At 44.4% G+C, this 21,720-nt stretch overlaps 1 protein-coding gene across 7 annotated transcripts in view; it reads left to right on the plus strand.

Annotated features, from left to right (window-relative positions):
* The window catches only part of LOC139630231 (dedicator of cytokinesis protein 3-like), a 197,117-nt gene extending 175,885 nt beyond the window's left edge, over positions 1–21,232 (plus strand). For 4 of the 7 annotated variants that reach the window (XM_071493462.1, XM_071493468.1, XM_071493464.1 and 1 more), the window contains 27 exons: positions 110–204; positions 309–384; positions 958–1,058; positions 2,265–2,323; positions 2,507–2,655; positions 2,839–2,924; positions 3,070–3,096; positions 3,588–3,683; positions 4,627–4,687; positions 4,785–4,878; positions 4,977–5,125; positions 6,033–6,119; positions 6,438–6,542; positions 6,736–6,877; positions 7,102–7,268; positions 7,444–7,530; positions 7,651–7,830; positions 8,120–8,203; positions 9,162–9,278; positions 9,425–9,555; positions 10,157–10,238; positions 10,691–10,772; positions 11,552–11,670; positions 12,659–12,746; positions 13,098–13,217; positions 14,211–14,296; positions 15,611–21,232. In XM_071493462.1, coding sequence (XP_071349563.1) covers positions 110–204; positions 309–384; positions 958–1,058; positions 2,265–2,323; positions 2,507–2,655; positions 2,839–2,924; positions 3,070–3,096; positions 3,588–3,683; positions 4,627–4,687; positions 4,785–4,878; positions 4,977–5,125; positions 6,033–6,119; positions 6,438–6,542; positions 6,736–6,877; positions 7,102–7,268; positions 7,444–7,530; positions 7,651–7,830; positions 8,120–8,203; positions 9,162–9,278; positions 9,425–9,555; positions 10,157–10,238; positions 10,691–10,772; positions 11,552–11,670; positions 12,659–12,746; positions 13,098–13,217; positions 14,211–14,296; positions 15,611–16,291 — 3,351 coding nt within the window. In that variant the 3' untranslated portion in view covers positions 16,292–21,232. The remainder of the gene's footprint in view (positions 1–109; positions 205–308; positions 385–957; positions 1,059–2,264; positions 2,324–2,506; positions 2,656–2,838; positions 2,925–3,069; positions 3,097–3,587; positions 3,684–4,626; positions 4,688–4,784; positions 4,879–4,976; positions 5,126–6,032; positions 6,120–6,437; positions 6,543–6,735; positions 6,878–7,101; positions 7,269–7,443; positions 7,531–7,650; positions 7,831–8,119; positions 8,204–9,161; positions 9,279–9,424; positions 9,556–10,156; positions 10,239–10,690; positions 10,773–11,551; positions 11,671–12,658; positions 12,747–13,097; positions 13,218–14,210; positions 14,297–15,610) is intronic. The other 3 variants (XM_071493465.1, XM_071493467.1, XM_071493469.1) reach the window with 3 other exon arrangements.
* Positions 21,233–21,720: the final 488 nt, after the last annotated feature.

Genomic DNA, 21,720 nt, shown 5'->3' on the forward strand with positions numbered 1-21,720 from the left:
TTCTCAAGACCCTGTGGTCAAAAGTCCTAATGACTGTTTTGAACATTGTTTGAGAGAAATTCAAACTCAAACTCCTCCCTCTTCTTCTCCTCGCATTGTCCGTCTCCAGGAGTTCCTGTTGAAGATCCTGTGTGTGTTTAGAAATCTGATGAAGCTCAGTATTTTCCCCCGTGACTGGAACATCATGAGACTTCTCACCAGCAAGTAAGACATTAAAACCTGACAGCGTGGACACACATCTGACAGTGTTTGCATGTGTCACTGACTCAGGCCGGATTGAAATAACCCACAACTTTGCCGACCAACAGCATCATCCTGACCACGGCTCAGTATCTGTCTCCTGCTCTGCACAAGAACTTCACAGAGGCAGAATTTGACTTCAAGGTATGTGTCTTTAACAGAGATCCACGGGTCATCCATGAATGTAACGCTGAATATGTCTTTGTCTTTCACTGACAAAAACCTGAAGCACATAACGCTCAGCTAAAAGGTAGGTAATGGTGTTATCAAAAAACAAGACAGACAGACACACACAGAGAGAGAGAGAGAGAGAGGACAAACAAGACAGACACACACAGAGACACAGACAGACAGACCAACGCATCATGGGAACACCCAGCAGTCTAGCTGTAGAGCAGCATAACTAAGGGATGGTTCAGGACGTACCCGAGCAAACCCCTATATATTATAGCTTATATACTATAAGCTTTATCGAAGAGGACAGTTTTAAGGTAGAGAGGGTCTGATCCCAAACCCACAGTGGTTCCACAGGAGAGGAGTCTGATAGCTGGAGGCTCTGTTCAGTTTAACTTTTATGTTCATTTATGTGTGGAGATCAGTGTGTAAAGAAAGAAAATGAAGTATTACATATGGATATGCTCTAATGTCTGTGTGTGTGTGTGTGTGTGTGTGTGTGTGTGTGTGTGTGTGTGTGTGTGTGTGTGTGTGTGTGAGCAGGTGTGGAACTCCTACTTCAGTTTGGCGGTACTGTACATCAACCAGCCCAGTTTACAGCTGGAGAACCTGAGTCCTGCAAAGAGGAAGAAGGTTTTGGACAAGTAAGATCTGCGCACACACATACAGGATGTGGCAACACACACTCACACTCATACAGACTTGGCTGCCAGCTCTGTTGTCCTCAGAGTTATGTTTCATCTGCAGCTAAAGTGCTGAGAGTCTTTTTTTCCTCTTTGAAGTGCAGCAAACTTTACTCCAGCAAACCTTGTTTTCCTCTTTATTACTTTCTCCACAAAACTGCAAAATTCCTCAGGCAACAAGTTCCCACAGCTTCCACTGAGTTTCTGAGAATTGTGAAAATCTGGAAAATAAGACGAGTACAGATCATTAAGTGACAGCCTGGGCTGAGACACACTTACAATAACGCAGCACTCAGTTGAGAGATTGTGATGTTTGAATGGAAAGAAAAATGAAAAGCAATTTAATTTCTATTCAGCTCAATTTTATGTATACAGAGCTAAATCCTAACAGAAGTTATCTCAGGTCACTTTTCATATAGAGCAGGTCCACACTTCACAGACGGGACATTCCCCACCAGGTGGTGGCAGTAGTGAGAAAAAAATCCCTTTTTACAGGTAGAAACCTCGAGGAGAACCAGACTGTGTGAAGGAGAGAGAGAGAGAGAGAGAGGGGAGAACATAGCTTACTGCTGGTTCCACATAAAGATGTAAAATAATAACAATAAAACTAATAATTATAGACAATAATAGGACACGAAACACGGGACAGTGCACCTGTTTCTAAAGTAGTGTGGAAGTGAATTATTTTCTGATTATTTCTTTAATATGTGATCACATTGAAATAAAGAGGGAAAAAATAACCTTCTAGCTCAGTGGTTCTCAACCTTTCCGAGCTTTTTTTAACGTTACTTTTATTCTTAAAAATAATTTTCAAAAATATCTATGAATTTCTTTATTCTTTATTAATCATTTATTCATTTTGGAGACCATCCTGCGACCCCTGAAAATAATCACGTGACCCCACAGGGGGTCCCGACCCCCAGGTGGCTCACCTAGTCTCTCTCTTCCTTCCTTGTTTTAGCCAAGTGGACACATGAACTACATTTAAATATCAAACTCCCAGGTCAGTTTTTCTTTATCATGAAATGAAACAGTAGTTTGACCTGTAATAACCTCTTCCCTCCAAAGACTCCTCGGTCACACCGGTGACACCAGAAGTCTGGACTCTGCAGTCGGTCTTCTGACAGAGCATCAGTAGTTTATTACTTCCTGTTTGTCCCTCTGCAGGTATGGTGACATGAGGGTGATGATGACCTATGAACTGTTCAGCATGTGGCAGAACCTGGGTAAGACTTTCTGTGCACCTCTCAGAGAGTTTACTTCACTAAACTATAATTGTTAATGTCTCTCTCCACATTAACACCCTGTGCATCAATAACATGTCTCTGCTGATTTGGTTAAATTGCAAACAGATTAGATTTATTGGTTGATCGATTAAAGACGAGTTGATGCACGTGATCTGGCTGCAGGTGAGAATAAGATCCACTTCATCCCCGGGATGATCGGCCCGTTCCTGGGAGTGACGCTGGTCCCTCAGGTGGAGGTGCGAAACATCATGATCCCCATCTTCCATGACATGATGGACTGGGAGCAGCGCAAGAACGGAAACTTCAAACAGGTACACACACACACACACACACACACACACACATTTACAGACAACTGTAACTTAAAAGCAGCCCTGATCACCTGTGTACAACAACAGAGAAAGAGAGTGTTTTATTTCTTTGTGTGTGTGTATGTGTGTGTGTGTGTGTGTGTGTGTGTGTGTGTGTGTGTGTGTGTGTGTGTGTGTGTGCAGGTGGAGGCCGAGCTGATTGACAAGCTGGACAGTTTGGTTTCTGAAGGGAAAGGAGACGAGAACTACCGAGAGCTCTTCGGTCTGCTGTAAGAACACAGACTGTTCTCCACAGTCCTTCTCTCTGCGTCTGAATCCGTCTGTTCTGCTTCTCTTTGGCGACAGATTAACTCTCACTTCTTCTGCTCTAACACTGCTCTTGTGTGTTTGCTTCGCTCTGTGCTGCGGGACTAGAACCCAGCTGTTTGGGCCCTACCCCAGGTATGACATCACCAATACACAGGGAGACATAATATTTGCCTCTGTCATTGTTTATCATTTATCAGTTCAGGGTTATTCTTATTCTTATTCTATATCTTAATTCTTTCAGGTGTTTAAATAAAATATCTAAGATTTTTTCCAAGCACACAAAAGACGTACACACACACATACACCAGTTTCCGTCTTGGTAAAACACCTTTTTGCTTATTTTAGTTAACAGGGTATTTTCAGGTTTAACCTTGCTACCTGCTGAGCTCTAACCAGCTACTTACTAACCAGCTTTTTCTGGAGCTGCTTTAACATGAACTGCTGTCTGAGAAAAACACAGTTTCTCTTAAAGGCCAAGTTAAGTGATCATGAAAATGTAGGGCTGCACAGTCATGGGGTGAAAATGTGAATCTGTTTTAATGAAGTAAGGAGGTCTGTTCTTCAACAACAGCAGCAGCAGAGTCACAGGACTAACGTCTGATTTCTCTCTGTTTCCTCTGAAGTCTGTTGGAGAAGATTGAGCAGGAAACGTGGAGGGAGACGGGGATTTCCTTTGTTACCTCGGTCACACGGCTGATGGAGCGACTGCTGGACTACAGGTAACACACAAGACATCTGCCTTCTTTACACACACACACACATGCGCACTCAGCATATACAGTGTAAACATGAACATGTTTACCTGTTACTTGAAAGAATTATTATGTTACTAGGTAACATTGAAGAACTACAGCTCCCATGATGCTCTGACAGAGCGACAGAGACTATGACTCATGGGATATCACTAAAACTCTTCTGTCCAATAGGCTGAGACGATATCTAACATTTAATATCTCGACACAGTTCAGCCTAAATATCACAATATACAGTATCATTGGATTTTTTATAATAAAATTGTATTGTTGTATTTGATGTTTAATGTATAAGCGACGCTGCAACTAAACAACAGTTCAAAGTTGTATTTGTTCATCTCAGGCCATGGTACGATGTACAGCAGTGACATGTGGTGACTTATACATAGAACTGAATGTGTATAATGCTGCAACATCATAACTGATCTCAGAACAGTAGAAGCTGAGTTAAGGACAGCTTGACAAGCACACTTTGGCTGTAGCTTGTTACCTGTTAAACATCTCAGGATTATCCTCAGTGCACAAAGATAAAAAAAATTATGTTCTCCTCTCTGCTTGACAAACTCTAGCCTTTGTCAACGGGACACGGCCCCACACACAAAAATGACTTTAACTGTAGGTACAACAGCTGGAAGTCAAACTAGCTTTCAGAGACAATAGCCTGCTGCCGCCACAAGAGAGCAGTGAATTACATGATGCTTTGACGACACGCCACTGGAAAGCAAAGCGGTGGAACGAGGGTCAGACTCGACAGATCGTCCAGTTGTGCATCAGAAACCAGTTTAGTTTGCAGTATGGACAGAAAACCTGAGAGAAATGTTGAGAAATGAAAAACACTCTGAGTAGAGGCGAGAGGGGGCAGGGCTAAAGTATTTCCTTGTAAAGTTGTTGTTTATTAACTTTTCTTCAGAGACTGTATGAAGGGAGATGAGACGGAGAACAAGAAGATCGGCTGCACCGTGAACCTCCTGGTAAGATTTATGTTGTGTCGATGTCAGACTCAGACTCAGAAATCAACTTCATGTCTGAACAGAAACTGCATTGTGTGTCTGTGTTGTGTCTTTTCAGAACTTCTACAAGTCAGAGATCAACAAGGAGGAGATGTACATCCGCTACATCCACAAACTGTGTGATATGCATCTACAGGCGGAGAACTACACCGGTACAACACTCACAGAAACACACACCGGACGCTCACACACTCATGCACGTTGTATAAAACGCTCCTGACTGTTGTGTACCTGTGTTGTTTGTCCACAGAGGCTGCGTTCACTCTGCTGTTGTACTGGGAGCTGCTGCACTGGGACGAGCGGCCTCTGAAAGAGTTCCTGCACTATCCTGCTCAGACCGAGTGGCATCGCAAGGAGGGGCTCTGCCGCAAGGTCATCCACTACTTCAACAAGGGGAAGGTAGGGACACACACACACACACACACACACACACAACACTAGGATGATGATGAGGATGAGTAAAAGACATGTTGGCTGAAGAGTCCAAACACGTCTGTCACATTATTCTCTACATAGGGACGCCCTCTTTGTTTATTGTATTCTTATTGTAAAGCACTTTGTAACCTGGCTTTGAAAAGTGCTGTATAAATAAAGTTATTATTATAATTATTATTATGTGACGTCCATGCTGGACTGGAGCACAGGACCCGACCAAACTTGCTCTACTAACTGTCTCACTCCAGTGGGATGAGTTGGAAAATCTACAACACACTCTCAAGGTCGACACTAACACAAGAGAGTTTAAGACGATGATCTCAAACCACCTGACCTGAGTATTCTCCTCTTTTAAATCTTAACTGTGTGTGTTTCTATGTATCTTGACATCATTGCAAATGAGGGAAACCTCAGTGATCTTCGTTAAGTAAATGAGAAATGAGTGTGTATTGTCTGCTATATCCAGAAGGAGAAGCTGTGGTCCAAGTTGTACTTGTTTGTTCTCTGTGGAACTCGTGGTGTATTTACTCCTTCCATCCTGTGATGATGTCGATCGAAACACAGATGGACGGATGTGGAGTGGTTTCCTGTATTCCTCACTGTGTTATAGATAAACACCCCTCCAGGGCGATAAGTGCTCACTGTAGGCAACTGGGAACAGATTATATCAACTCAGATTTGGTGACTCACAACTTAATGAAATGACGGAACAATGGAGGAGGGGAAAGTGAACAATGTGACCACCGCTCAAAAACATGCTGAGGAAGTGTGTGTGTGTGTGTGTGTGTGTGTGTGTGTGTGTGTGTGTGTGTGTGTGTGTGTGTGTGTGTGTGTGTGTGTGTGTGTGTGTGTGTGTGTGGGCCTGCTCCAGTGTTGGGAGTATGGTGTACCTCTTTGCAGGGAGCTGGCCTTCCAGTATGAGTCTCTGTATGACTACCAGAGCCTGAGCTGGATACGGGTGAGCGGCACAGATTCCTCTCTACTTTCTCTTTGTTTTCCCGCCTCCATGTCAGTGGAATATGAAAGAAATCCCCACATATGATCAAAATCATGACCTAAAAAAAAAACATATAACAGCACCATCTTGCAACAACTGCATAGTCTCATGTTCTGTTTATTTCTGACACTGAAACAACTGTTAACCTCAATTCATTTTGTCGATTACAAATATAGTGAGGAAAGACAGTGTGTATATGACTTCCTCCTCCTCATCACCGATGACTGCTGTGTGTGTGTGTGTGTGTGTGTGTGTGTGTGTGTGTGTGTGTGTGTGTAGAAAATGGAGGCAGCATATTATGACAACATTATGGAGCAGCAGCGTCTGGAGCCTGAGTTCTTCAGGGTCGGGTTTTACGGCAGGAAGTTTCCCTTCTTCCTCAGAGTGAGTTGAACTGAATTGAAGCTGAATCAGCTCTTTTAAGTTGCTCACAGTCGTCTCTGCTGTAAAGTTAGTAATGAAGTGATTAAAGAGCTGAAGTGTCAGGCTGTAAAGAGACGTAGCATCAGTGCGTGAACAGTGTGAACGTCCCCGTAAAAAACCGCTTTGTTTTGTCTCTTGTCTTTGTCTTCTCCAGAACAAAGAGTTTGTCTGTCGTGGCCACGACTACGAAAGGTTAGAGGCCTTCCAGCAAAGGATGCTGGGAGAATTCCCACAAGCCATTGCAATGCAGCACCCCAATCAGCCAGATGAGGCCATTCTTCAGTGTGATGCTCAGTGTATCCTTCAGGAAAAGAGTGTGCGTGCGTGCGTGCGTGCGTGCGTGCGTGCGTGCGCGTGCGTGCGTGTGTGTGTGTTCACAGATTAATCTGAATATTAATTCATCATAAACATTTATAAGAAAGAATCAGAAACAAATGTTTTATACTCTGTGAGCAGCTTTGATTTAAATTGGTTTTTAGTGTCATGATTAAAAGTCGGCTCTTTGACCTCCGCGGCTCAGACCTCCAGATCTACGCCGTGACGCCGGTACCAGACAGCGTCAGCGTGCTGCAGATGGAACGAGTACCCGACCGCATCAAGAGCTTCTACCGCGTCAACAACGTTCGACGTTTCCGTTATGACCGGCCCTTCCACAAAGGCCCCAAAGACAGAGACAATGAGTTCAAGGTGAGCTGGAAACGATTCTTCTTTGGAGCTGGTACCAGTTTCTGCTCATTTTAAGATTTTAAAATCAATGTTTTTTTTTCTATTAAAGATCAACTCTTATATTGTAAATATCATATCAAACATGTCAGCTTGTGGATTCAGGACCGTGTGTCTCACTGCTTGTTGTGTGTTTCAGAGTCTGTGGATTGAGAGGACCACCCTGATCCTCACTCACCCTCTGCCTGGGATTTCCCGCTGGTTTGAGGTGGAGAAGAGAGAGCTGGTGAGCGAAATGAAAAATGTCAACTATCTGGATCTTTACTTAAAGATCAGCTGCAGCGTTCAGGAGATGACGAACACAGTTTTGTTTCCCTGTGTGCTGAGTATTAACTCTCTCCGTCAGGTGGAGGTGAGTCCGCTGGAAAACGCCATCTCTGTGGTGGAGAACAAGAACCAGGAACTGCGGACTCTGATCAGCCAGTACCAACACAAGCAGCTGCACGGCAACATCAACCTGCTCAGCATGACCCTGAACGGAGTCATCGACGCCGCCGTCAACGGAGGCATCGCCAGATACCAGGAGGTCGAACACGAAGTGAAACCGAAAGTGTTAAATGTTAATGAGGTTCATACGAGTCTGAGTCACAGTTAAAGACGAACCCACAGACTCACAGACTCAGTTTACCTGCAGCTCGTTAAAGCTCAGCTGTCATAACTGGTCAAGTCTAATAATTAAACATGATAATTATATCCATTAGTAGTTTTACCTCAATATTAATAATATTGTAAACACAATTAGTTACTTGGTAATTTGATGATGATCTTACAGAGTCATGTAACATGTGTGTTTGTCTTTTTCTGTGTGGCCACAGGCTTTCTTTGATAAGGAGTACATCACCAGCCACCCCGAGGACACAGAGAAGATCACGCAGCTCAAAGACCTGATGCAGGAGCAGGTGAGACTTTGCTCTGTGTACTGCACATGTACTTAATGTACAGCTTGAGTTGAAGACTCACAGAGGGGTAACTTCTAAATGTCAGTGTTTGTAAAGACCTCTCTGAAGATATAAAGTAAAACTTCACTTTATTGAGATTTACAAGATTACTTAAACTGTTAAGGATTTCATTGATATTCCATTTATTGAGTTATTGTAATACTGATGGTCTCAGTTAAAAGTAAAATATTTTTACATTACATTATGAAATAACTTTAAACCATCAGATGAGACATGTTTGTCTTTTAAAACTCTGAATATGTGATTTTATTCTTTGGCCTTTCAGAGTTTTTGTAGTTTTTGTAGATGCACTGTTGTAATGTCGTCTATTCTTCACATCTACATCATGTTGTTGGTCATCTGTGTTGGTGTGATACTAACCTACTAACAAATGAAGTATTTTACAGTTTTACCAGGTTTGAAGCTAAAAGGAAAAATCATGTTATAACATTTTACACTGAGGGTTTTGCTCAAGGAAAGTCAGTAAAATTACGTTTTATCCCAATAGAATAAATATCTCTCTTAAACAGAGATCTAAACAAACTGGCTCTCAGCTGTGCTGCTGGAGGGACTGTGTCATCTGGACTTGTCCCTCTATCCAGTCTCACTGGACGGACGTAGCAACAATCATCTTTTAATCAGTAGAACGTTCACATACCTCTGTTCCTGTTATGTTTAGTGAAGATGATATCTGTCTCCTGCAGGGTTTGCTGGCAGTAAGTAACAGTAAAAAAAACACTGGCTTCAGGAAAACCGTTCTACACGTCTTCCTGCTAATTCTGTGAGGACCAAGAACCTCTACAGTGACGTTCACCTACAGACACAGAAAAAAAATAAAGATATTTTCCAGGAAGCTCAGTAACGTCCACTCCCTTCATCCACTCCAAACACTGACTGACGTTGTGTTGGTTTCCCACAGGTTCACATCCTGGGAGTCGGCCTGGCCGTGCACGAGAAGCTGGTGCACCCAGAAATGCGGCCGCTGCACAAAAAGCTGATCGATCAGTTCCAGATGATGAGGAGCAGCCTCTGCCACGTGAGTGCAGAGCAGCTGTCGCACCCACAGCTCTTCACTCTGTTACATGTTCCACTGCAGGGCACCTTGGTTTTTAAACTGTGACTCTCGATTCGTGCACATTAACACTCACACATGTCCGAGGGCAGCGTGAACATTCAGAGCAGTGTTTCTATGTGGCCTTACAGGGTCTGCCTGGTCTCGACAAGACCGGTTCAGGAGCCAACACCCCCAGAGGGATCCTGGCCTCTCACAGCCCCATGAGCCCCGAGAGCTTCAAACTCATGCACCGGCACAGGTCAGCAACACACACACACACACACACACACACACAGACTTAACCCCGAGTGAGAATGTTCTGTCCTCATTGAACGACGCACTCATCAGTTCATACTCACACTCACTTCTCCACCTCTTCTTCTTCTCTGCTGGTCACTGGTTCCGTCTGCTGTGTCTCTCACTGATGATGCTAATTTCCTGCTGCGTCTCTGTGTCCTCTGCTGTCAACTGCACACATCATGCTTCTGAAATTCTACCATTCTCTCTCTCTCTCTCTCTCTCTCTCTCTCTCTCTCTCTCTCTCTGGCTCCTGGCTGTAAACTCCTGCATCACTCTCATTCCCACCAAATCACTTCATGCATGTTTTGGTTTTTATTTTATTCCTCCCTCCGATGTTGGGATGTACTCTGCATGGCTCCTCGCTTGGCCCTTTTTTTTTCCCTCCCTCCTCTCCTCTTCTCCCCGTGCCTCCACCCCCCTCTCTCTCCACTTTCCCCTTCTTCCTTTCTTCTTCCACACCTCCCTTCTTTTACCCCACTATCGTTCCCTCCTCCCAGTCCCATAGCTGTTTTGACTCCAGTGCGAAACTCTTCCTCCTCTCTCTCCTCTCACAACTCCAGTGAGATGGGGAATGTTGGCAATCTGCTGATCCTGGCTGACGGCATGTTGGTGGAGCACGCCGAGGACTTCTACCGCATGCAGGTCAGTGGATCTCCACCCTGTCAGGCCTGAGGAAGAAAGTCAACCTGCAGGAGCCAAGTCCTTAAAAAATTACTGCAGGAACCACCTCAAAAATTATTAATTATGTTTGGATGGAATTACAATAAAGATGTACGTTAGTTTTTACTGTGACATAATAAAGAAGAAGAACAGAGTAAATCTGCACTGAGATGAACAGAAATCACACAGGTTGCAACAAGGAGAATCCACAGTGACACCAGTGACAGTAGTTACACACAGGACAGAGTTTATAAAGTATTACTGTCTCAAAGACAAATGTTGATGAGCTCTCATCAGGACTTGCTGAGGCTTCAGTTTTTCAGGTTGCTCTCTGACGTCTCTGTTTGAAAAGAAGATTTTTCTCTCACAACTGCAACTTTATTTTAATCCATTTTCTGACTGATTTTCACCACATTCACATTTTCTCTTTGCAGGCAAGCCCCTCCTCCTCCAGCCTTAGCTCCACCCACTCTGCGCCCTCTCAGATGATGAACTCCACCCCCTCAACCATCAGAGGTGAGCAGATCAGATATCAACATCCACCCACTAGCTATGCATGGACCTGTGGAGAGGATCCCAGCTGGCAGAGGCACTTTACTGGGCAGGTCTCCAGTCTCTCACAGAGCCGACACACAGACAAACCATTCACACTCACATTCACGCCTACAGGCAATTTAGAGGCTTGGACTGTGGGAGGAAACTCGCAGGCAGAACATGTAAACTCCACAGAGGCCGACAGGTTGAACCCAGAGCAGAGAATTTCTTTTTCAGATTCGCTTTAATCGACATTCACCTTTTTTCAGACGTGTGTTTTACAGTGTAGTATCTGAAGTTCTATATTTTATGTGACTTTATGGGTTTGGTATGTTTAGTTAGGAGTCCCCTGGTCAAAAAGATTTAAGAGCCTTAGCCAGAAGGCTCAAGGGCAAAAAGATTTAAGGGCCTTAGCTAAGAGGTTCTAGGTCAAAAAGGTCTAGGTGTCATTGGGAGATGGGTGACTCCCTCATCTTATGTAATGAAGCCTTTTTTATTTATGGACCATATGTTTTGTCTTAGGTTCATGAAAACAACCAACATATATAGGAGGAGAGTTAGAGCAGTTATTCAGAGGAGATTCATATTGGCTTCGACTCCTCTCTCAGTCAATCCATGGTGCTTGATTTGATGCTGGACTTCTTTGTAATAAACCTTATATACAAGCAAGACGGTGTCAGCTGAGTTTTCTTCATCATCATCACATCATCGCTGATTAAGTAACAAGTGCAAACTTTTCTCTCCCCTCTGTCGCTCTGCAGTCGGCTCTCCTTCTCTACCAGACAAATACAGACACAACAGAGAGATGCTGATGCTGCTGCCGCCGCACAGAGAGAGGCCGAGCAGCGCGATGTACACCAACATCACGGAGAACGGACAGGTACAGAGCGATGAGAGCAGATGATCCTTCATTAGTCCTAACAGAACAAAGGAAATGCAAAGTGAAAATATCAAATCCTAAAAATTTTACTATAAATAATATAGTACAGCAATAAATTATTTACAGATATTAAAAATATGTTAAAATGTGACAATAAATAGCAGCAAATGAGGAATATTGCACAGATGGTGTGTTATTATTGCTGATGGTGAGTTGTCAGTTGTGTGTGTGTGTGGATGTGTGTGTGTGTGTCTGTGTATGTGTGTGTGTGTGTTGTACAGTCTGACAGCAGCAGGAAGGAAAGAGCTGCTGTCGGAGCTGCTCAGTGCTGTGAGTGTCCTGCATGAGGTGGGAGACGTTCTCCGATAGGGACGATCCTCCCGTCGCCGCCCCCCACCCCCCCCACCCCCACCCCACCCCCCACCCCCCACTGGGGCAAGGTGGCATCGCAGAGCAGAGCTGGAATTATTGTTCAGTCTCTTCCTGTCAGCAGTGGAGAAGCTGTGGTTGTGTGGGTGTGTGGGTGTGTGGGTGTGTGGGTGTTGTCAGTCCAGTTTCCGGTTTTTGACTTGTATTTGTTCGTATCTCTGCTGACTGTGGCGATCACAGAAATTCTGATTTGACCTTTGAACTGAAGGTGTCTGTAGCTCAGGACTTCATGTGATCCAGGTTAAACTGGAAGATAAAAAAAAAAACTATCCAACTGTAGTGCTGTTGACTCTGACTGAAACCATCAGTTTACACAGAGAAGACACTTTCTGTTGCAGGGTTAACGTTTACACTTTGATCCATTGATCGATCTGGAGCTGATCAGCTTCATTCACTATGGAAACGACCACGATGCACTGATGATTAAAGTCAGCTGCAGGTTGTTCAGGTGGAAATGTTTTTCTCTCTAACTGTTCAGCAGGATCCAGTCTGAGTTAGTGCTTCATGACATCACACGGCTCATACCTGTGATTATGATGCGTTTCCTCTTCCTCCTCAGCCGGTGAACTTCCAGCGAGCGCTGTTCCACCAGGTGATTGGTCCATGTAAACCAAGCAGTGACCCCAACCTGTCTGTAGCCGAGAAAGGTAGACGAGCGCCCTCACTCACACACACTCACACAGACACACACAGACACACACAGACTCACACAGACACACACAGACACACACAGACTCACACAGACTCACACAGACACACACAGAAACACAGACACACACAGACTCACACAGAAACACAGACTCACACAGAAACACACAGAAACACAGACTCACACAGAAACACAGACTCACACAGACACACACAGAAACACACAGTGTGACAGATTATGTAACAATATACAGTCACTCATCCCCTCCTCTCTTTTCTTTCTTCCTCCTCTCTCTCTCTCCTCCCCTATCTCTCTCTCTCTCCTCTCCTCCTCTCCTCCTCTCCTCCAGTCCTCACCACCCCCAGTAGTTGGAGCTTGGACAGTGGTACCAGAGAAGCCCTCCCCTTCCTCTCTGCCCACGTTGGCGGCGTCATGGCGCCTCCTGTTCCCCCACGTAACCTTCCTCATGGTATGACTCAGCTGCTGAGTGTGTGTCTTTTGTGCAGGTGTCTGTGTGTTAGTCTTTCTCTTGTCGGGCCAATTGTGCTGTGCTCTTGTTTGTGTGTGTGTGTGTGTGTGCATGGTGTTTATGTGTGTGGCCCAGCCTTTGCCTTCAGAAGTGTCTTTGTGTTTTTTTGCTACAGTGTGTGATGCTTTGTTCTGTTGTGTTGTTGTAGGTGCGAGATGTTGTTGTTGTGTCTATCTTCAGAAATGTTTGTTGGTGTTTACTTCAGTCTGAGCTGTGGTTTACAGATAATTCATGTGTGTTACTTGTATAACACAGAAACCCTGAAGGGGGGGGGGGTTTGTGAAGTCTTGAAAAACTGACAGTCTCTGTTGATGCTGATGTTTTTATATAATGAAGAAGATGCTGAGTGAAATAATCAGTCGACACCATGACTGAGTGTTTCCTCCTTGAACTGCAGTGAACCACCGACAGCCAGGGGTTCCTCCGTCATGTCACCGTCTCTGAGTATCTCACCTACACATGTACTCTGCACCAGGTTCTCTCCAGACGTCAGCACATGAAATCCACACTGTCTGTGCAGCTCGACTCCACCGACGGTTCAGAGGGGTTTTCTGAGTGTGAGATTATTGAACCTGTTTCTCAGTACAAACTACTCTCTTTTCAAATAAGATGAAAACTGTACGTATAGAATCAAAACAAAAGACTCTGAGAACAGGAATTTAAAGGATTTCAGAGACCTCTTCAACCCCCCCTCACTCCTCCTCCTCCTCCTCTCTGCTCCAACTCTCTGCCTTTGTCCTCCTGCTGCATCCTTCTACTTTCCTTCCTCTCTCTTTCTTCTCCACTCTCTCCATCCTCTTTCTCTTTTTCCTCCCCACCCTCCCTCTCCCACCTCCTCCTCCTCCTCCTCCTCATCTTCATCTTCTTCTTCTCTGGTCTGAGGTGTGTGAGTGTGCCTCTCTCTCAGTCAGTCCTGCTGTGTCCCCCCCGTAGGGCAACACCTGTCGATGCACTTTGACGCTTTCCACCACCAGGTCAGCGACCTCCCTCCAGCTCTCCCCGCGCGCTCCTTAAGAAAGGTACCCTTCCTCCTCCTCTTCCTCACTCCTGCTGTCGGTCTGGATGCTTGTCTGTCTTTCTGTCTGTCTGTCTGCGCCCCCCAAGGAAAGCACATGTCTGTCTGTGTGCATTTCTTTGTGTACATTTTTGTTTATTTGACACTTCACTGCACACGCTCAGTGGTTGTCGTCACCTCTGGATGAAAATCTGAGTGAGCAGTGGACGGAAGAAAAAACCATCCAGAGAACGACTTGAAAATTCATCCCCAGCTGACTTTGGATGTTTTTATCAGTTCACAGCTGAGTTTTAAAATGTCAGGGTCCAGTTGAGATGAAATTGTGAGATTTCAGGGAGTCGTGTGTCAGTGAAACAACAGCAGGCAGCACAATGATTAAAGATAAATACATCGACAATCAGCCAATCAGATCTCTCTGTTGTGTCCACTGACACACTCCTCTGCTTTTCCGTGTGTTGTCCTGCTGTCTGTCCATCTCCAGTTCTGTTTGACCTTCGTGTCTTTTTCCTGATCTCCCTGTGGACAGTTTGATTCCGAAACACAGCGAAAGTATTTGACCTGTTCACTTCTTACTGTCCTTTCTCTGTTCACCTTTGTATAAACACTGTTACAGAAACATGGCATGAAATAATGAGGGTTTGTTTTTATGGTTTGTTACAAACACAGTGTTGAGATTTCGGAGTCTTTCTTTGATTTGTCTGCGTCTGAGGCTGCATCCACACTACGTTACGTTCACTCTGCAGAACTGTGGAGCGTCTAAAACAGAGACTTTCAGAAATGCTGCTGGATCTGTTTTAGTTTGAAAACTCTGGAGTCTGCAGAAAGGGAGATGACATCAGCCTCGACTACCAGTGGTGAAAGCAACGTGCAGCAGCTGCCGTTCAGTTCAATTCTGTATTTTAACCCCGCTGTTCCTCCTTCAGAGGATTTTCTACAACTAATCAGCTGCAGAGTAGACAATCTGCTTCCTGTTTACACCGGCTCGCACATGCCCAGTGTAGATGAATGATCTGATTCTTAAACGGTCGACTGCACGGAGATCGTTTTCTCTTTAGACCTGTGTTTTAGTGTGGACGTAGCTGGAGCATGTTTTTTTTTATTTCTCAAAAAAGAAAAAAAACAGATTTGCCTGTTAACGCTGTCTTACTAGTGATAGGCAAAGTATTCATAATAATAATTCTGTCCAGAGTTTATTCTTTATTTCAGTGATTTAAACTGACCTGTGATGTGTCTGCATCACATCCTGTGTATGTGTGTATAAATCTAATCCTGCATCTGCTGACCCCCCCACCCAACACCGACCCCTCTCTCTCCCCAGTCTCCCCTGCACCCTATACCTGCCTCGCCCACCAGTCCACAGTCCATCCTGGATGGCAGTAACTCCACCTTGTCGGGCAGCGCCAGTTCTGGAGTCTCCTCCCTCAGTGAGAGCAACTTTGGCGGCCCAGCCTCCTCCTCCGACCCCCCCGCCAGCCGCACAGACACCCTGGAGTCCGTCCCCAGCAGCCAGGCCTGGACCACCGACCAAGAAGACCTCGACTCGCCTTACCAGCCCGTCAGGTACAGCGTCTCTGAGCCTGAAGTCCTGGACGGAGCGAAACCCCCACCCTGCCGCAGCCAGTCTGCCCCGGGAGGTGTCACCCCGGCCCAGACAGGGGGCCAAATCCAGCCCCAGGGTTCAACCTCCGCCGGAGCTCCACAACCTCAGCAGCAGGACGGGCTGCCGCACCCTCAACACCATTACTATCACCACCATTTCCACCCACACTACATCCCCCACCACCCGCCTCTTTACCACTTCCACGAGCCCCCCCCAGCCCTGCCCCCCAAACCCTACCTCAGAGAGGGGTGTATCCCTGAAGAAGACCCCCTCAACCCCCAGCCCGCACCTCCTCCTGCGCCCCGGCCCATGCCACGCAAGATCTCCCAGCCCATCATCGCAGCAACCAAGGATGAGCAAGCTAAAGTGGCGTGGGAGCACGGCATCAGCGAGGAGTAAGACCACGAACGACGACTCGAAGGATTTGAACAAACTCTTTCCAGAGGAGAGAGAAAGAAAGAGAAGGAAGTGAGAGCAAGAGCCAAACGAAAACTGAGTCCTGCAGCGATGTTGAGAGGAACCGTCAGATTCCCCCGCGGTCTTAGTCCGACAACCAAACTAAACACTAAAGGTAAAAGCTGTAAAGTTAAAGGTTCAGATGATCTGATCTCAGCTCAGCTCTGTGTCCTTTAACCACATGACCTCATGTCAGCTGCGTATGAGCTCAATCTGCCTGCTTAAATCAAGAAATACTAATTAATCAGTCAACCCATCATGTTTCTAAATTCTACTGAAATTGCACAGATCTCATGTTAGGTATTGATTTTATTTTCATTGATGACATTAATCAAACAGTATCATTCATGAAGGGAAGAGATGTTTAACACGGGGGTTGTGTCCTGTTGATACCTCGCTCTGATGATGTGAAGACAAGCAGCACTTTAACCAAGCAACAGGGCACCGCAGCACAGAATTATTAAGAGTAATAGTTTTTATAAATGCAGAGAGATCAAAGCAGAGACGGGTACTGAGGGCTGAGCTGAGGCTTGGGATTATTTACAAGATGCACAAAGGTAAAATGACTGAAAACAAAAGACCAAAACATAAAGAAATCGTAACAATGAAGAAATGAGACGTACGTTCAGTTCTTCCACCTGAACAACAGTGACAGCGCGTCATCACTCACTCTTTCCTCATATTAACAACCGACGACAGTCAGACAGAGCTGGAAAGTCTTTATATCAAAGTGTGTAGATAAATGTAATACAGTATACAGATGTGTATAAATATAATTTATATTTAATCCTTATACTTTTGATCGAAGGTGAAACCTATGTAGAAATATGCAAGTCCGGTGGCTCGGGAGCCATCAGTAGCTGCCTGATGAGACATGATGTGCACTTGTTGAGAAGGACGACGTGACGACGTAAACAACAGCAGCTTCTAACGTTGCAGCTGCTGAAAATGTTGCATCCAGCAACGTGAGGGTTAAAGAAATGATTTTATTAAGGTTGAGATTTTGAAACCGACTGAGGTTTTGTTTTGTTTTTTTTTTGGCTGAGGATGTTTGAGGGAAGAACAAGAAATTGTGTGAAACACAGATGGATTTATAGAGAATATTAACTATAATAAATATACACTTTTTGCCATTTTTTATGAAAGTAATGAAATGTAATGACTGTACATTTTTAATCAGGGTCCTGTTTTGTATGCATGTTTATTCAACGAGTCCTGAAACAGACTGAGAGTGGTGCACACAGGTGGATCACAGGAAGCACTGGAGGAATGCTGTGCACTGATGTCTTTGTAGTTTAGGAGACTTAAATCACCCAGGATGTTAAATCGACAAGATTTCATCTCTGTGATACAAGTAACAGTACTGTGAAAGATAATACTTTGTTTGTTTTATTTTAAATATGTAAAACGTTGTACTTGTAGCCACCAGCTCAGACTGCACACACACACTGTCATGCTTTAATCCACCTCCTCTCCTTTTTGCCTGAACTGTGATCAGCTGTTGCTCGTCTGGTTTAACCACTCCTTGGTTCTGTCACAGTTTCACCTGATGCTGGATCACATTCTCACTATAACCAGATAAGACGGGACCAGACTTTACACGATGAACCGTAACCTTTGTCAGAAGAGCATTTGAGTGGAGTCATATCTCAGTGTGCAGACTGTGACCTACAGGAAACTCAAAATCCTGAATTTGTATGAACTAATGGAAAGTTAAAGGAGAAGGTTGGTAATATCCTGTTGGCACTCAGACCCACGTAATCTGTGTCCCAGTGCAGGAGCCGCGTCCTTCAGAGGCTGCATTGAGGCCTAACTAGATCAGAACTAGTCCCATTTCAAGGCTCCTTCTTCTCCCGGGCTCCTTCGTGGCTCAGCTTATCTCAACATTCATTGCACGCTGGAAATAAAATAACATGGCGGCACGCAACACCCACAGAGAGCCTGACGAAGTGGTAACCCACCGCGACATTTGGCCGTCGCCATCTTGCTCTGTACTCTCCTGATTGTCACGCAGGTTGTCTGTCAATCACACGGAAGCCCCGCCCTGATGCGTACCCTGCTTTATCGTCTATTTTCCTCTAAATGGGACCATAATTAAAAAATGAACATCATGTTGCATTGAAGAAGACTTGAAACTAGGCCATAAACTCACTGGGAGGAAATGAATCAAGTGAGAAGTTCGGCCATTTTCCCATAGACTTCAATACGATCCGACTTCTTCTCTCAGCCAGTGGCGTCGCCCCCTGATGGTCTTTAGATAGAATGAAGGTTTAAGGCTCTTCAGCATTGGCTTCACTTTTCAGACCCAGAGAGAGTCCATCTTAATAAATCTGTGGCTTCTGCTCAGGTAAAGGTGCTAAAGGCTAAAGGTGCTCCTGTTAAAACCGAGGGCCTGAAAACGATCGAGGCTCGGTTCAAAAAGGGGAAAAACAAAGCGAAAATTCTCAACTCGGCTTCCGTAGCCCTCTGCGGCCCCTGCACCGGGACGGGGCCCCTGCGGTGCTGCGGTAGTACTGGTTGTTGTAGTCCTCTTTAGCTGTGTTCGTTTACTCGGACATTATTTTTACTTCCGGTTCCCGCAGGTGTGGTTGGGGACATTAAAGATGGTGTGCTGGCCCCTGAGGCCCCCGAGGCCCCTGACTCACTGAGGCGCTGAGCTGGACGCAGCCATAATTATCGCGTCATCAGTCCCACCTGTGGTTTGTGCAGGTGAGTGTCTCTGCTGGACTCTGGTCCGTTCATGAGGCGGTGGTGGATCGACTTGGTCACAGAGACATTTCGCTTCCTCTTGATTTTCCTGCCTCAGTTTGTGTTCTGCAGAAGTAAAACCTGCTGGGGGGGGGGGGGGGGGTTACTGCTGTGAGGCTTTAAGATCATTCACTTTGTGGCCTTGTTTTCATCTGCAGCGTTTTCTGTTTCTGCATTCTGCATTCATTCAGTGCACGATAAACTCGACAGTTAATTCTGTATTTAAGTTTCCATCAGCAAAACTGAAGCTTTGCATCTGTGGTTTTCAGACTCTGATATATAGGTTTGTCTTCTTGTTTGTGTGGGTGCAGCTTCAGTTTTCCATCCATGTGCTGAGTGAAGCTTTGTGAAGTTTATGGTGGTTTGAAGGTTCTTGCAGGACGGACTCGTGATCATTGGCTTTGGGGTGAAGTGTGATGCTGATTCTGTATTTATTGAATGTAGGTTATTCTTATCAATATGTAAATGCAGTGTGTTTGTTACTGTAGTTTAACAAACTCTCTGAGGGGAAATTCCTTTGTCTCGGTGACAGCAGATGCTGTGATGGATTATTTTAGTTTACCTCTGTTTTAAGCGGCACTGATGGATCTAAATGAAGCTTTTCTTGTGTTTGCTGCCTTTAAATCAGTGACACACGGTTCATACAGAGAACGACGTTTAAAAATCACTTGGTGCATGTTTCCTGTTCTCATGAAGGGCAAATCCCATCAGACACTTAAAATGAGTGGCAGGTTTGATTCAACATGTTTATCAGGACAGTTTGGTTCATCTTCTTTCTTCACCTTTTACTCTGTGGCTGCAAACACATCTTCTGTTTCCTGTCTCTTGGTTTGTATCATGGAACAAAGACTCTGACCTTCCACAGCATTAATACCACAGCATGAAAAAAAAGTAAAAGTACAAATGATTTAGCATCAGAATACACATAAAGTACTTAAAGTAATTAACTTTAATGATGAGGATCATTTAAAGTAATTTTATAAACTGCTGTGAAGCTTGTGAACATCCCCTTGATCAATAAAGTTCAATCTTAACATATAATAAAACATAATTTATTTGTTGATTACTATATATTTATATATTACTGTATATTTTGAATCAGTCCAGCAAACGTTAGTACAATACTTGAGTAAATGTACTTAGTCACTTCCACCACTGCTTGTTAAAGCCGTTCAGTCCACTTGATTAATGATTTTTATCATATCAGGTTTAACGGGGGGGGGTGATGTACAGCTCCAGCCACTCCACACATTGTTAGACAGTGTTCAGTGTATTAAATGTACAAGCCCAGAGTAAACACAGCTTCACACAAACAAACATTAAATCTTTTTGAGAGTCATAGCTTGTCAGTTGAGGATAAACTATGCAAAGCCCCAAAGGATCAGATGTTTTTTAATATGATGTCAAGTTTGAATCATTTGGTTTCTTTAAGTACTTTAAGTTTTACTGAGTTGTTTTGTTTAAAATAATCATATAACATTAGTGGTTGAGAGCAGGGATATTTGCTAAAGGTTGGCACATTATGAAAGTGATCAAAGCACTGTGTGGTAATGAATCGCAGCCTGTGTCGGCGAGCGTGGTGTGAAATTAAAACCTCTCAGCAGTTTCTGTTTTGATGTTCGGTGTAAACGCTGCAGTTGATACAGAGGAGCGAGGGGGGAGAGCCGGTGTCCAGGGCACAGAGGACACGGGTTGTTTCTGTGTACATAAACAAGGAGAGGGTATCTACACCCATCATAAAGGGCAAACCTTGTATACATGTAGACTGTGATTGTCTTGCCTTGTACCTTCTGATGTAAAACTGTTTTTAAACATAGACGACAGCAAACACAAGTTCCTTTGTCTAATGATTCCCATTATTTCAGGGCAGCTGAGGGGAGGGTTATTATCATTCTTTTGTGTATTTTGCATCAGATCCAGATGTTGAGTTACTATGACGGTATTCCTTTGTACGATGATGCTAATAAGTATTTCTTGTATATAAAAGTCTTTATTGTGTTAGCATGGGTATAAACTGTGACGTGTCTGACAGTAGATGTAAATACTCACGTTTCTTTTCCTACTCACTAAACAAACTGCTGTGTTGTGGATTCATGATTAATGACAAACATTAAACAATAATGTTTTATTGACTCAGTTTCGATTCAGCCTCACTTCATTTCACGTTTCAACTGCAAACACAGAGACTGCAGAGGGTAACTGCGAGGCGCGTTGGAACAGGTATTTACATCCTTTGCCTAAATCGTGCTTCAGGTCTGTGTTTGACTTCAGGTCAAACACAGGTGTTACATTAGGCCGATACAGTATCATCACTTCCATTTCTTCTCCTATAAGACAAAAACATCCGGGACAGTGACACAAAGAAGAATTTGCTTTATTTAAGTTTGGATACAAAAGCTTTAACATGATGCAAATGGCTTATTTTCTATGCAGTGGCTTCAATAATGTTGGTGGGTTGACAGGAAACAATGGGAGAGACAAAAGAACTTCCTCCGTCTTAGCAAGTGCAATCTGAGTATTACTCAAGTTGACGCTACCCGTTACTGTACTTTAGTCTCTGAGAGAACAATAACAAGTACAACACCTGTTCAACAAGCATCTAGGAAACCCACAACTCCAGTGCG

This window comes from Trachinotus anak, unplaced genomic scaffold, assembly GCF_046630095.1.
Source record: "Trachinotus anak isolate AG129_WGS33_773 ecotype Australia unplaced genomic scaffold, CSIRO_AGI_Tana_v1 ptg000013l, whole genome shotgun sequence".
NCBI classification, from domain to species: Eukaryota; Metazoa; Chordata; class Actinopteri; order Carangiformes; family Carangidae; genus Trachinotus; species Trachinotus anak.